This window comes from Malus domestica, chromosome 10 (genome assembly GCF_042453785.1).
Source record: "Malus domestica chromosome 10, GDT2T_hap1".
In the NCBI taxonomy this organism is placed as follows: Eukaryota; Viridiplantae; Streptophyta; class Magnoliopsida; order Rosales; family Rosaceae; genus Malus; species Malus domestica.
In genome coordinates, this window is record NC_091670.1 from 6,191,667 (window position 1) to 6,204,772 (window position 13,106).

At 36.4% G+C, this 13,106-nt stretch overlaps 3 protein-coding genes across 4 annotated transcripts; 2 read left to right on the plus strand and 1 right to left on the minus strand.

Moving 5' to 3' along the window:
• Positions 1–277: 277 nt before the first annotated feature.
• On the minus strand, positions 278–2,694 carry LOC103444289 (NADH dehydrogenase [ubiquinone] 1 alpha subcomplex subunit 8-B-like). Its single transcript, XM_008383222.4, has 3 exons — positions 2,557–2,694; positions 2,254–2,463; positions 278–665 (listed from the first exon to the last, which is right to left on the minus strand). The coding sequence occupies exons 2-3, from the start codon at positions 2,439–2,441 to the stop codon at positions 533–535; spliced, it is 321 nt and encodes a 106-aa protein (XP_008381444.1). The 5' UTR covers positions 2,442–2,463; positions 2,557–2,694; the 3' UTR covers positions 278–532.
• A 2,376-nt stretch (positions 2,695–5,070) lies between these two features.
• Positions 5,071–5,429, plus strand: LOC103444854 (uncharacterized). Its single transcript, XM_017335344.3, has one exon. The coding sequence runs from the start codon at positions 5,113–5,115 to the stop codon at positions 5,290–5,292; it is 180 nt and encodes a 59-aa protein (XP_017190833.2). The 5' UTR covers positions 5,071–5,112; the 3' UTR covers positions 5,293–5,429.
• Positions 5,430–6,669: 1,240 nt separating this feature from the next.
• Positions 6,670–9,394, plus strand: LOC103444855 (subtilisin-like protease SBT3.11). Of its 2 annotated transcripts, none has more exons than XM_008383801.4 (3): positions 6,670–7,070; positions 7,176–7,273; positions 9,129–9,394. In XM_008383801.4, the coding sequence occupies exons 1-3, from the start codon at positions 6,862–6,864 to the stop codon at positions 9,200–9,202; spliced, it is 381 nt and encodes a 126-aa protein (XP_008382023.2). In that variant the 5' UTR covers positions 6,670–6,861; the 3' UTR covers positions 9,203–9,394. The 2 variants fall into 2 exon arrangements, with proteins under 2 accessions (XP_008382023.2, XP_070663212.1); XM_070807111.1 differs by lacking the exon at positions 9,129–9,394 and adding an exon at positions 8,891–8,919 and having other exon boundaries at positions 6,686–7,070.
• The last annotated feature ends 3,712 nt before the right edge of the window (positions 9,395–13,106 follow it).

Here is a 13,106-nt window from a genome sequence, read left to right on the forward strand (position 1 = left end):
AGCAAAAGAGAATGAAGACCTAGAAATACTTGGAAAGAGACTTTAAAAATATACATATAATACTTGGAGCTAACTGAAAACTTAGCGCAAAATCAAAAGCAATGACGTTATTTAGTGGGATAACTCCTTGTTGTCGTTGGATAACATGAGTTTAAACTTGGCATTAGGTGCTTTCTTCCATGCAAAAAAATGGACTTAGCAAAAGAGAATGAAAACCTAGAAGGACTTGGCTTTCTAAATTTGTTACAATATAAGAGGATTCACTTCGCAGCCTAGATGATAAAACTCATTTTCCATTAGGCCCTTTGCAATAGGACGTAAGGTACAACAATTCCAACTGCGACACTAGTCAATCACTCTTCAACATTGCCAAATATTTTCCTTCAAGGGAGCTCACCCAAGCGAAAATTCGACATGAAAATAGGAAGAAAATAGCTCAAGATCCATTGAAATTCAAATTATAAGTAACACTATTTTTCTCATTGCACGCTGCCCCGATTATTGTGGTAATGGTGGGACAAGAGGCATGTTCTTAAGCCAATGGGCATTTTTTCTCGAATTCCTCTTGCTCTTTGCGACATAACTCGAATTCATTTGTATTGTAATACATGCATCCAACATAAGCATCCATCTCTTTCGTGCACTTCTGATGAAGATCTTTCAGCCTGCAAGGACAAATGTCATATTTAGAAATGGAACGAGGCTTGCCTCTCCTTGCTCCACGAAAAATAAAAGAAGCATGTGCTAACATGTTCATCAGTCTGTTAGATGGGAGAACTAAAACATTTTATGCAAATTTCTTGATGAATTCTGGGAACTCGTTGATAAATTGTTTCCAATACCGTCGTACCTCAAGTTTTCATAGACATCACGCAACTAACTGGATGATCAAATCACCGGAAAAAAAAGTCCAAATCTCAAATAGTAAAAATACAAGAATGTGATGCAGAATTCAAAACATTTCAAGAGGAGAGAGAAAAAGGAATGATGATCCTTGAAAATTCGTCCAATTCAAAAGCTGTTCGCGAGTATCCAGGGACCAGTGGGATTTTTCTTTTTCATGTTTGGGCAAACACTCCTCTGAACTTAAAGTCAATGGAACCTAATTAATTGGTTACTCGCTTTCTCTAGTGGTTTTAGGCCATTGTATAATTTGTGTAAGTTGGTAAACAATGGCAACTTCAGGATGTCGAACAGGATACACCCAAACCCGAGCCCAAGCCCCTATCCAATAGGATACACCCCTTGTGGTGTTCTCTCAAACCCATGAAGATCACTCTCTCACCCTAGAGCAATACCTTCTCTAGTAACCCAAAAGCCAACCCACACTTGTAGCTTTCGCAAAAGAGACATACCATCTCTTGTACCGGATGCACTTAGATAAACTCCATCTAAGCCATGCTTCAAATGACCAAGGCCTCTAGAAATCACTAGCCACTTCCTTGCACCAATGCACCGACTTGCATTAATACATGAAATTTAACCTAGTTGTCCCACTAATGGAATTCTCTAAAGCTACCCATAGTTATCCGCCCATACACCAATTCATCAGCCAAATAACCATTGTATTAATTACAATACAATGCCAAGAACCAGGGAAATACAATGCATGTCTTCCATTATCAATATATGTAAATTATGTAATACAACATGCATTTACCATGTGTAAATTCATGGGAATTCCAAAAGCCATGCAACTCCACTAAGGAGGGACCGTTCCCAATACCATGAGCCGAATTGAGCTCATTTGAGCAATCGAAGTGTCAAACTGTCTATAACCCATAAGCCACATTGATCTCATTTCAGTAATCCTAATGGAGCTCATTTGAACAATTGAAGTGTCAAACTGTCTATAACCCATGAGCCACATTGATCTCATCTCAGTAATCCTAATGGAGCTCATTTGAGCAATCAAGGTGTCAAACTGTTTATAACCCATGAGCCACATTGATCTCACTTTCAGTAATCCTAATGGAGCTCACTTGAGCAATCGAATTGTCTATAACCCATGAGCCACATTGATTTCATTTCAGTAATCCTAATGGAGCTCATTTGAGTAATACAAGTCTCAAATTCTACATAACCCATGAGCCACATTGAGCTCGTGTGAGCAATCCAAGTATCAAATTGTCTATAACGTATGAGCCCAATTGAGCAACCTGAGTGAAGTCTCTAATCAATAAATCACAGACCACTCAAACTTTCCAATTCCAAAGGGAAATGAAAAGGGGGAGAAAATTAGAAATGGCTTACAGGGAAAGAACGCATCGAGTGACTTGGCGACCTTTGTCGAGACACTTCTCCGGGTTTGGGTCCTTCTTCTTGCACTTGAGAAAAGCCACGTTCTCCGCTTGGCAGTTGTACTGAATGTGCTTCGCTGCCGCCGTCAGAACTGCCGATGTTGGGATCGGATCTCCTGCTGGGTCCACTGCGCTCGCCATTTCCCACTTCCTCCGATCGATTCTGGTAAATAAAAAATTAAAATTAATACATAAAAAATGTAAATTTTCAGAAATTGAATTGGAAAAGAGAGCGTGGAATTGGTAAAGTCCGCACCTTTACTTGTCGTTTCTGTTGGGTTCTACGGTGGAATGAGTTTTTCTCAGCTGAAACTGAGTGTTAGGTTATGGTGGAGGAACAAAACATAGACCTCCAAGGCCAAATTTCATTTTTCATTTTTGACCCTTACAGTTTCTATAGTTTCAATTGAGTCCGGATCCTTTTTGTGAGGATCGGGGATCCGTGAATCGTGTATGTTCATTGTACATCGTACGGTCAGAAATCATTTTAAATATTTTTATTTAAAATAAACATAAACAGTACTTAACAAAAACTGACCGCATAATGTACAATGAACGGACACGATTTATGGATCCCTAAAATCCTCACCAAAAGGATCCGAAGAGGATCGTGTTGGGTTTCAATTGTGCCAATTAGTTTTTCTATATTGTTGCAATTCAATCATTTATCACAATTTATAATTGATGAATTTTTTTGGCGGATATAGGTTATTATTTTTTTTGAACAACTATATTTTGAGCTCAAACACCTCCATCTCTTGATTTAGGGATATATTCAATTAGAATTCTGATGAATTTTAATAGTATATTTTAAGAAAAACAGTATAATAAAGATAATAAATAAGATTTCAATTTATGTCTATTTTCAAGGAAGCAACATAGGACTCTCATATAGAGGGATATTTTAGTCATTTAATATTCTCAAAAAAACCAAATCATCTCACAAGTAAAAACTAAAAATTGTAATCTGTGAGTAAGAATTGTTATATGTTTAAATCAATTACAACATAATGGTCTTCCTTACACAAATCTCAAAGTAAATCTCTAATAGAGGTAGAGATATAGATCAAACAGCCATGACGACTCAAGAATATTTATTTCACCCCAAAGGTAAATAATTTTGAATCCTTTTTAACTTTTTGTCATAATTTTTCAATACCATGTAAAAATTGGCACAATCCAAAATGCAAGCACGAAGAACAAACCTCAACCAAACTATGGGGATTAAAAAGTGAAATTTAGGGGTCTTCTTTTATCTACCAAATAAACAAAAAGAAAGAAATTAAGGGCATCTCAGTCCTTTTCAACAAATATGATGTCACTTACAACGCGAGCGTTATGGCATCGTGTTATTAGGGCTCCATCTTCAAGCCTTCAACTGTGTACGGAATCCGTCTCTTCGGCTTCCTCCTCGTCGTCCTCTCTCTTACAAATTAAATTTTACAACATTAAGTGCAAAACTCCTTCAACCAATTTCTACCCCTATCTTTTTCTTTATGCGTTTTTGTTGTTGTAGTAGTGCTGCTGTACTGCTTGTTTGTTTTAAATCTTTTGGATTGGGAATGGTCGCAGATTCACAGGCTTGTTTTTCCAATAGGTAATAGGGTGGTTTTGTATCAGTTTATGTTCTTCCTTGTCACTGACGCTACGATTTAGTAGGATTACTCTCACCCATAAGTAGGTAGTCTTACGTTCGACTAACATAGACAGAGAGTATGGTTATGGTTCTCCCACTGTGTGACTCTACTAACATAGAGAGAGTATGGTTCTCCCATTGTATGACTTAAGGATGTATTCAATTTGGATTTCCGAGGATTTTAATGGATTTTTCTTTAGGTGACAGATTTTAAAGGATTTTAATGGACTCTACAATTCCATATAGATTCTTTTAAAATTTTAATTGAATACACCTAGATTCTAAAATCCATTAAAATCGTACATACGAAAAAACAGAAGCTTTTGTTCTTGAAAGAGCCTTTGCCTTTGGTTCTGTGGTTTTTGTCTCCACGTGGTTCAGAGGTTTCATGTTTGACGCACATTGATTGTCGTAATGGCGAAATATATTTGTGATGAGTTTTATGCCTCGTTTTTGATCAAGTGTCATTGTTGTGGCGTAGCCTTGTTGTGTTGCTATAGGTGCATTGCATAACACTTTATAAATGTAATATCATTTGTTCACAGATTTATTGTTCTAAATGTGTTAAATGTAGAGGGCAAACCATTTGATTTGATCACGTATGTATATGTTTTCTTTGCATGTGGTCTGTTCCTGAGTGTAGAGTTGGTAGTAGTGCATATGACTTGTTTGTTTAGAGGTAGATATCGTCAATTGGAGAAGTACAACCTTAATATTTTGTGGGTTTGAAATTATGGACCACTATCATTTTAAATTTTTGGTGCAAAGAGCTTTCTTGATTTCATTCTTAATTGAGTTTTACCCTAGTTTGGTGTCAAAGATTGAACTGGATTGCGTAACTCATGAGAAACATTGTCCGTTGAAGGAAGAAATGTATTTCATTCACGACTAGTCCATCTTCTACCTTCAAATTAGACCAAATATGAAGGTTGACATCAATTCTTCTTTCAACGTACATTGAATCTAGTGAGTTATGTAATCCAATCCTAATCATAGACACCAACCAGGCCTAAGTGCTTCCTTTTGGGCCACAATGTACAACAACATGTATGCAGTTTTTCCTTTTTGTTTGGGGGGTGGGATATTGATAGCCAATACGTATGCTGTAACATGTGTTTTATGTTTTCTGTGGCTGATGATTTGCTCTCTGTCTGTGTTGTTTGAAGTAGTTAAAGGATGGCTGGTGAGAAGAAAAAGAAGACTACGATGGTCATTCGACTTGTCTCATCTGCTGGCACTGGATTTTTCTACACCAAGAAGAAGCCTTTTAAGGTGAGGGAAAAGCTTGAAATCCGAAAATTCGACCCTGTTGTAAATCGTCATGTTCTGTTTACAGAGACAAAAGTGAAAGTTTGAGTCTTTTTTTTTCTCTTTGTTCCCTGTAGGCCTTTTGTTTTAGTTAGACCTAACTCCTCCTAAAAGCTTGCCCTGATGAAAGTTGTTGCTCTCTCTTGCTTAAGTATATATAATAAGTTCAAATTTTGATTGTTTAATTATTTCGATGAAGGGTTATATTTGTTAAATTCTCAACTACACCAAATAGAACTTTTGGGTATAAAACGAGGACGGGCTGCTCTAACCAACAAAACTAATTGTAATAGGGATGTGAAAGATATGGTTACTTGTGACTATTTTTCATATGATTTGGGGGAAATGGTCTAGTTGGGTTTGAATCTCATCTTTCTCTTGTTGCCTAGGCAACTTAAACCCTCAACATAGTGAGGTATGGAGTGAAAGGCCTAACTCTACGACTATCAAGTACACTCTGCCTTTAAAGATGTCTTGATCATTAGACACTCTTTAAAGACGCCTATTGACTTTAGACACCAAACGGCACACTACTAAAATATTCGACAGAGTTTCATGTAAAATATATAATGGTAACGATATATCAAAGCAGCCAAACTCTTCATCAGCAATTTTTTTTCACAAGGCATTGAACATATACGAATACGAGCTCCTACCCTAGTTATATTTCGAATCGACATGTTAAGCACCTATGCCTAATGCACTTATATTTTGAACAATGCTTTGCTACTGAAGAATGATAAGAAACTCTTATCCAAAATTCTTCATGTTCAAATAACAGAGTTTTGTGCTTATGGTTAGAACCGTTCATATTATGAATTATTACCTAAATATCACCTTTGCCAAAAAATGAATTAAAACAAAGGTTGTTTAGATAATCTAATGTAGCAAATGCATAGACAAGTCGTAATACTTTTATCTATTCCTGTTCATTTGTTTTTACACAGTTCAATAACTAAATGACCTTAATTTTAATTGATTTTTTTGCAGAAACTTATAAAGTGATTTACAATATGAATGATTTTAATTATAAACACGAAATTCTATGAATCAATAACAAACAATTTGGAGTAAGAATTTTCTACTAATCTTTTTTGAGTAGCCAAAGATTATTCTTACATTTTGCGGACAGTTAAACATTGGTACTATCAAAGAAAAAAATAGAATAAAATAAAATAGAAAACTTAAGCAAAGGAAAATAATTATTTAATACTACGATCTGGTGATATTTTTCTTTGCTTAGAAGTGTGAGTTTTTAGTTCGAATCTCATGAATGACGAATTCGATACCAAATTAACCTGCCCATTGTGTAGTTTAGCCAAACACCTGTTTTTCTAGTGTAAAAATATCGAATCTCATGAATGACGAAGTCGATATCAAATTAACCTGCCCATTATGTAGTTTAACCAAACACCTGTTTTTCTAATGTAAAAATATCGATTTAGTAAAAAAGCAAAGGAAAATAAAATAAAGGAAAGAAAGGACAAGGAAGAAGGTTCCATTTCCAAGGTGCAGGCCAAAGAGAAAAAAGTAAAGGCAAAGGCGTAAGAGTGAAGAGAGAGAAGGAGTTACCAAACAAACACAAATTGAAATTGTGATTGAATTGTATAAAAAGGAATGGTAAGCATCACCAAGACTTTACTGTCTTCAATTTTGCTTTTGAATCTCATCATCTTCTCTGTGTTCGCCATGGCCGACCAATCTGCTCCGGAATCCGCCGCCGCTTCCTCCGAAACGGCGGTCCACATCGTTTACACCGAGCGCCCTCTCGAAAATGAAGAGCCCGAGTCCTATCACATCCGAACCCTAGCCTCCGTCCTCGGCAGGTCTCTCTCTTTTGTTTGTTTCCTGGGAAAACGAAAGAAAAATGAATTTGTGAATTTGTGAATTTTGAGAATTTGTGATATGCATACATACATATATACGTACAGTGAGGAGGCTGCGAAGGAGGCGCTGGTGTACAGTTACAAGACGGCTGCCAGTGGATTCTCTGCTAAGCTCACTCCTCAGCAGGTCGAACAAATTTCAAGTTAGTCCTCTCTCTCTCTCGTTTTTTTTTAGTGTTGATGATGATTATTCTTCTGGTTCTTAGCAAATGTTATTTATTTATCCGATCCCTTGTACTCCTCTTTGACATGGTTAATATCACTGTTTCAAGCTTCATGAGGCGATTGTAATGTTGATGTATGTCAATGTTTCAAGCTTCATGAGGCGATTGTAATTGTAAAGTTGATCTTTAAATTTCCGGTAGCGTATTGATTCTTTCTATTGGGGAATTAGGTGTGTACTGATTGATATAGATTGGCCTCTGTGGGCTTGTCTTATCTTTGTTTTGGACCCCAGATCCCATCTGTTTCAACAATTGTGGCTATTCTTTGCTTGTTCATTGTTATCACTTTCTGGCATGTTCAGAATGCGTCGGACTAATTTGGTATAGGGGATTGGAACGGAAACCCTCTAAATTCAAGGCATAATGAAGGTAGAGGAGAATGATTTTCATTTTGAGGGGATTAGATATCAAGGAAACTTCTCCCTTCTAGGTTCTAATCCTACCATTTGAGGAGGATTGTAATGGATAAGTTTTCTTCTTGAGAATAGTATCTTATCCACTCGAATTTCAATTGTCTACACCAAACGAGGCCTTAGAGTTTCAGTTTTGCCCCCACTACCAGGTCCTATTCGATGTGAACTTTATCCCTATGTTGGATCAAGGTCCCAAGGAGCATTGACTCATTTGTTAAAAATGAACTACGAGAATATTACTTGTGAATAACTCAAACACTACAAAGCAACTACTCGAACACTACAAACGTGCTAAAGGGACATTTAACACGGGGCTTTGAAAACGACACCTTTCAAGGAGTCATTTGAGCAATCTCTCAAATGTATTGTCCTTTAGTCATCTTTAAGGCCCTCCTCTTATTTTTGTTGTGCATTTCCTAACAAATTTAGCCTGAGCTCCATGAAACTTCAAAGTCCCTATGCACTCTCAAGTTTCATGCCCTTGAAATTCATAATATGCTACTTTTGGCATACCCAAATGTGGGAAAAACAAAAATAAATAAAATAGCAAATGATGTTTTTACTATTTATCATTGGTTGCATAATCTCTGTAATTCTCTTATCCTGTTGTTGATTCAGAGTCTTTGCAGTTCTAACTTCTAAACAAATCAAAGTTACCTGATGTAATTATTTTAAAAAGAAAACTTTTATGCTACTATTGTTGCTCCAATGAGTATCCCAGTGGTAGAACATCTACTGTTTCCTTGTTGATTCACATTATAATAGATTACTTTTGTTTAACTTAGGCTATACAATTGCTCATGCTTAATACCGATGGCTGACAGCCTGACACTGTATTCCTTCTTTTTTTGTCGTTGTTTTTCTTGTTGTTGTGTATGACTACTATTAAGCACATGGCAAATGTTGCTTAATCTTTCATATAGTAAAGTAATTACCAGTATCATGGCATTTGTTTGTGTCTCTAGGCTGGCATTGATATGAAGTACTGGTGCTATATGATAATTACGTCCATGATTGATTGCTCAAGTCTTTCGCTTTTCTCATTTTGGGTCAATTTCAGCATTTCATCTATTTGCTATGACAGATGAAGAACGTATATGAGTAATTCATTTTTTTATGCTAGGAAAACTTTAAGGCATGGGCATTGTGAAAGTGAGTTTAATCGTTTCTCCTTCCAAATATAAACGCCAAACAAAAGAGAAAAATCCATTTTATACGAAGTTTCTCAATGATGCACACTTTTACGGATTGTTGAATTACAGCTATACTTCTTTTATGCAAGTTATGAACCCGGTAAACTAGCCAGTTTGAGATTGTAGAAATAATTACTCATTGTTTTGTTGTGTACTCAATATTGGCAGAGCTACCTGGGGTTCTTCAGGTTGTACCAAGCAGGACACTCCAGCTGCATTCAGGACCTGGAAAGCTGCAGTAGAGGAACTGAATTCCATAGTAAGAAACATGTTTACTTAAGTATCCACCGTGGTGCATAAAACAATAAACTTGTTTACTCTTGGCATGCTGTCTACTTTTTCCATAATAAGGTTGATAATATATGTTTTACGAGTGCCGCTCGTACTTATGTAACTTTGATATGTTGTATATATAGTTTTCGTAGATTACTTAATTCCTAGTTAAGTTGCAGAGGTAGTAATTTGAGCATACGTCTGGTTCCTTAGGAAATATAAGATGGATGACAATGCTTATGTTCCAAAGATGACTTGTAAGGGTGCATTGCGGATGACAAACATCGGGCCCAGGCTATAGGTTTTTAGTTTAATTTGGGAAGGCTTTGGGTCAATCAACGTGGTGGGAAGGGTAGGATTCAGATGAGGTGATGGAAAAATTAAGAGTAAACGAAAAGCACCTCATGGTGAGAGGATGGACCATTGGATTCGGGAGATGGAGTTAGATGGACCGGGTACACCGCCACGCTGGGGTCTTGGTCTTTAATAACACAATGTCATGTGGAGTGAGAGTAACACATAATATTGTTTGGACTGCGACGCCATGGGTAGCCAGTCCATCTAAGTTGCTCTACGTATTAGGAGGAGGTTTAGCCTAGGTGATGGCGTCATCATTCAACACGAAGACTTGCTAATGTGTCATTATTCAACGGAAACAAGCTCATAGAGAGAGAATCATGTCGGGGGTTAGAGGGGTTTGAGCTACACAATAAGCTATTTGTAGTTTGGTGTTGAAATCATTGAGAGCTCAACTAAAGATATTTCACTTATAAGCGGAGAAGAATATCACTTGCGTAAATTGTAATATCAATGACCAAAAGAGAATTCTAGACAGTAGAAAATGTATTGGGAGTGGTAGGTTGGCTTGAACCACATAATAGACAAGTAAGAAATTGATTTTGAACTTGCGATGCATGAGAGTCAAAATTGAAAAGCTCGTTAAAAAGTGAACATGTGATTGGCATGCAAAATTGTTTAATAAGAAATAGAATGAATGTAAAAATTGGTAGATTGGCAAATTAGTTGAGAAGTAAATTCATAATTTTGTGATAGTTGAGAGGCTAAACTGCATTTACTCCTTTTTTTTAAGGGAACTTTAACGAAAAGCACCCGGTACTGTTCACTTTAACGAAAAACCACATTTTTACACTAAAAAGTCAATCCTGGTACTATTCACTTTACCCTTTATTTTGTCCTTAGCATTAAAACTCAAAGTTTTCAAGCCCTTTTCATTAGTTTTCCTTTTTTTTAATCTACTAAAAAACGAAGAGAGTAATTTTTACTACTATCACAGGCTAAACTGTATGTACTTCTTTCTTTTAATCTACTTAAAAAGAAGAGAGTAATTTTTACTAGTATTACGATCTATTGACGTTTCTCCTTAATATATAAATGAGAGATTCAACTTAAAACATGTGTACTTAATATAAATGGGTTAAAGAATGAATCAGATGGGTTAAAGAATGAGTCAGAGAACTTAAAATAGGGGAAGTAATGTCTACTTGTGATCTGCTACTACAGAGTTTGGCAAATGATTTGGGCCTTGGTGCTTGATAATTATTTGGGCCTTGCTGCTTGATAAGTGAGCTTTCGCCATTCTTAAGTCGGCTAGATTGGTTGACCCATTAAGCTAAAATTGTGGTTTGCTCGCACCTCACTACTATTTTATTTTAATATAATACATCCGTTACATTTTCTATCCATTTGTCCGTTAAGAGCTGACGTGGCTGCCACATTTGTGCTGACGTGATTGTCAAATTTGTGCCACGTGGCAAAAAAAATAATTTCTTGTACATTTAAAATATTATAATAATTTACCCTCTTAAAAAAAAAAAACCATCTTCTTCCCCGAGCCCTTCCCCTTCCCTGCAACCCAAACACCCCATCCTACCCCACCCCCACCTCCCCCGCTGGCGTTTCCTCTCTCCCGTCCAAGGCCCCCGCCGCTCTTCCTCCTTCGTCCCATCGTCATCACCTTCATCTCGGAACCCATCACATCATCTACATTCTCGAAACCCATTTCAAAAATCCGTCTCGAAACCCATCTTGAACCTTCACAAACCCATCTCGTAAGTCTCTTCCCTTACAATTTAGATTCGACGAGATGCCATTAATGCCCAACTCCTGCAACCTCAGATTCAATCCAAAACCCAAAATCCTTCGTCTCTCGGCATCTCCGCCATGGTGACCAACTGAGCTGTACATCCTTCAAACCGCACCACCGTTGTTCTTTCAAACCACATTGCTAACGAGTTTTCAGGGGGGGGGGGTGAGAGTGAGAAATTGGGTGTGTGGAATTTGTTAAGAAATGGAAATTTCATGGTGCTAAATGCTAGAGAAATTGGGTGTGTCGACTATCATGCATAAATTTCCGGAGGTCTCTTTACTGAGCTTTAAGCATCTTCCCAAGTTTAGTCCTCGTTTTTCTCCAAGAAATCAAAACCTCCACATCCTTTTCGGTTCTTTGATTAAGTGTAATATTGGGCTTCTCAAGTATCTTACAACTAAGCAACAAAAATGTGCTTCCTAGTTTCACATTGCCATTGTTTAACAAAGAACCCTAAAATATTTTCAAAGAAATGCTTGAACCGAACAATGTAACATACGGTAACTGGTCTGATAGAACCCTTACAATTATAACCCAGTACTTCTCACACCAAACATAAAAATAGCAACATCAAAGAATTCTAAAAGTAAATATATACGGAATACATGGGTTATATAGAAAACCAAGAAAGATACAATCTTGATGCAAAGAAAGCAAAGTTAAAATACCAAGAGCAAGATTATGCTATTAAATAAAAGAAAAGTGAGAGCCATTGGAATATCTACAAATCTAATCCAATAATGGAAACCAAAACCCTAACTTTCTTAGAGAAATTTGGACAGAAAAATCGTGGAAAGAAAGCAAGAGGAGAGATATACCCTAAACCCTATATCTAGCTCTGGCTGTAATTGCTGGTGATGAATGCTTGGGAGAGAAAAGCTTTTACCTTTCACTCGCTTTTGATTCCTGTAGCCACAACAAACATTCAGACTCCCTACAAAAACCATTCTATTTCAAATAATCACATAATATCTTTGGCCTTGTCTTCTTAACTCGAAATCATAATCTTACAGGAAAAAAGAAACCCATGTTTGTTCCGGTCAGAATTTGCATTATTACTTGAGATAATCAAAGGAAAATCAAAATCTGTCTCCAACAAATTTTTCAATAAGCAATGAAATCAACTGGGTAATCTATGAGAACGCAATTAAATTGACAAAAAGAAATCAAGCATTAAACTGGTAAAATTAGTAGATGTGAAATGATAAACTAAAGAATAATAATTAAATTCTGTTTACCAATTAGAGGCTAATCTGCGTAGATATTAAGGGTACATGTAGATAAATAAGGAGGGATGAAAAAAGTGAGAGAGGGAGATATCAAACCTTGTTAAAAAAAGGGGCTCTGTCCCCTCCTACGATTTGCTCTCTGGGATTTGATGTGGGTTAACAAACTATCAAATAAATACTCAACTACACACCGTATGAAAAACATTATTTACAACAAAATAATATTATTCAAGTTAGAGAATTATAATGACCATAAATCAAATGCAACAGACAAAATTACGATGAATAATCTAGAAAGTGTTATACCTGTTGAAAAGACACCTTGCACGCAAAGCACAAAACCCAGAACACCAACAACCAAAAAGGGAAAATTTGTGATATTATTCAAGGTATTTGGCACTCATGTTAAAAACTCATGTATTAAAAAGCACAATTGAATATGTACTCAAATTGAAAATATGAATACTAACCTGATGGATTATTTGATTTTCGGAGAAGAATTTTCTCCGAAATATCAGATCTTCACCGATCTTTATC

Excerpts from the sequence above, each read along its gene's own strand:
- LOC103444855 (XM_008383801.4), top strand. The coding sequence starts at position 6,862 with ATGGTAAGCATCACCAAGACTTTACTGTCTTCAATTTTGCTTTTGAAT. Across the intron at positions 7,071-7,175 it reads CTAGCCTCCGTCCTCGGCAG|TGAGGAGGCTGCGAAGGAGG; the intron begins GTCTCTCTCTTT and ends ATATACGTACAG. Across the intron at positions 7,274-9,128 it reads GCAGGTCGAACAAATTTCAA|AGCTACCTGGGGTTCTTCAG; the intron begins GTTAGTCCTCTC and ends CAATATTGGCAG.
- LOC103444289 (XM_008383222.4), bottom strand. The coding sequence starts at position 2,441 with ATGGCGAGCGCAGTGGACCCAGCAGGAGATCCGATCCCAACATCGGCA. Across the intron at positions 666-2,253 it reads ACTCGATGCGTTCTTTCCCT|GCTGAAAGATCTTCATCAGA; the intron begins GTAAGCCATTTC and ends TTGTCCTTGCAG.
- LOC103444854 (XM_017335344.3), top strand. The coding sequence starts at position 5,113 with ATGGCTGGTGAGAAGAAAAAGAAGACTACGATGGTCATTCGACTTGTC.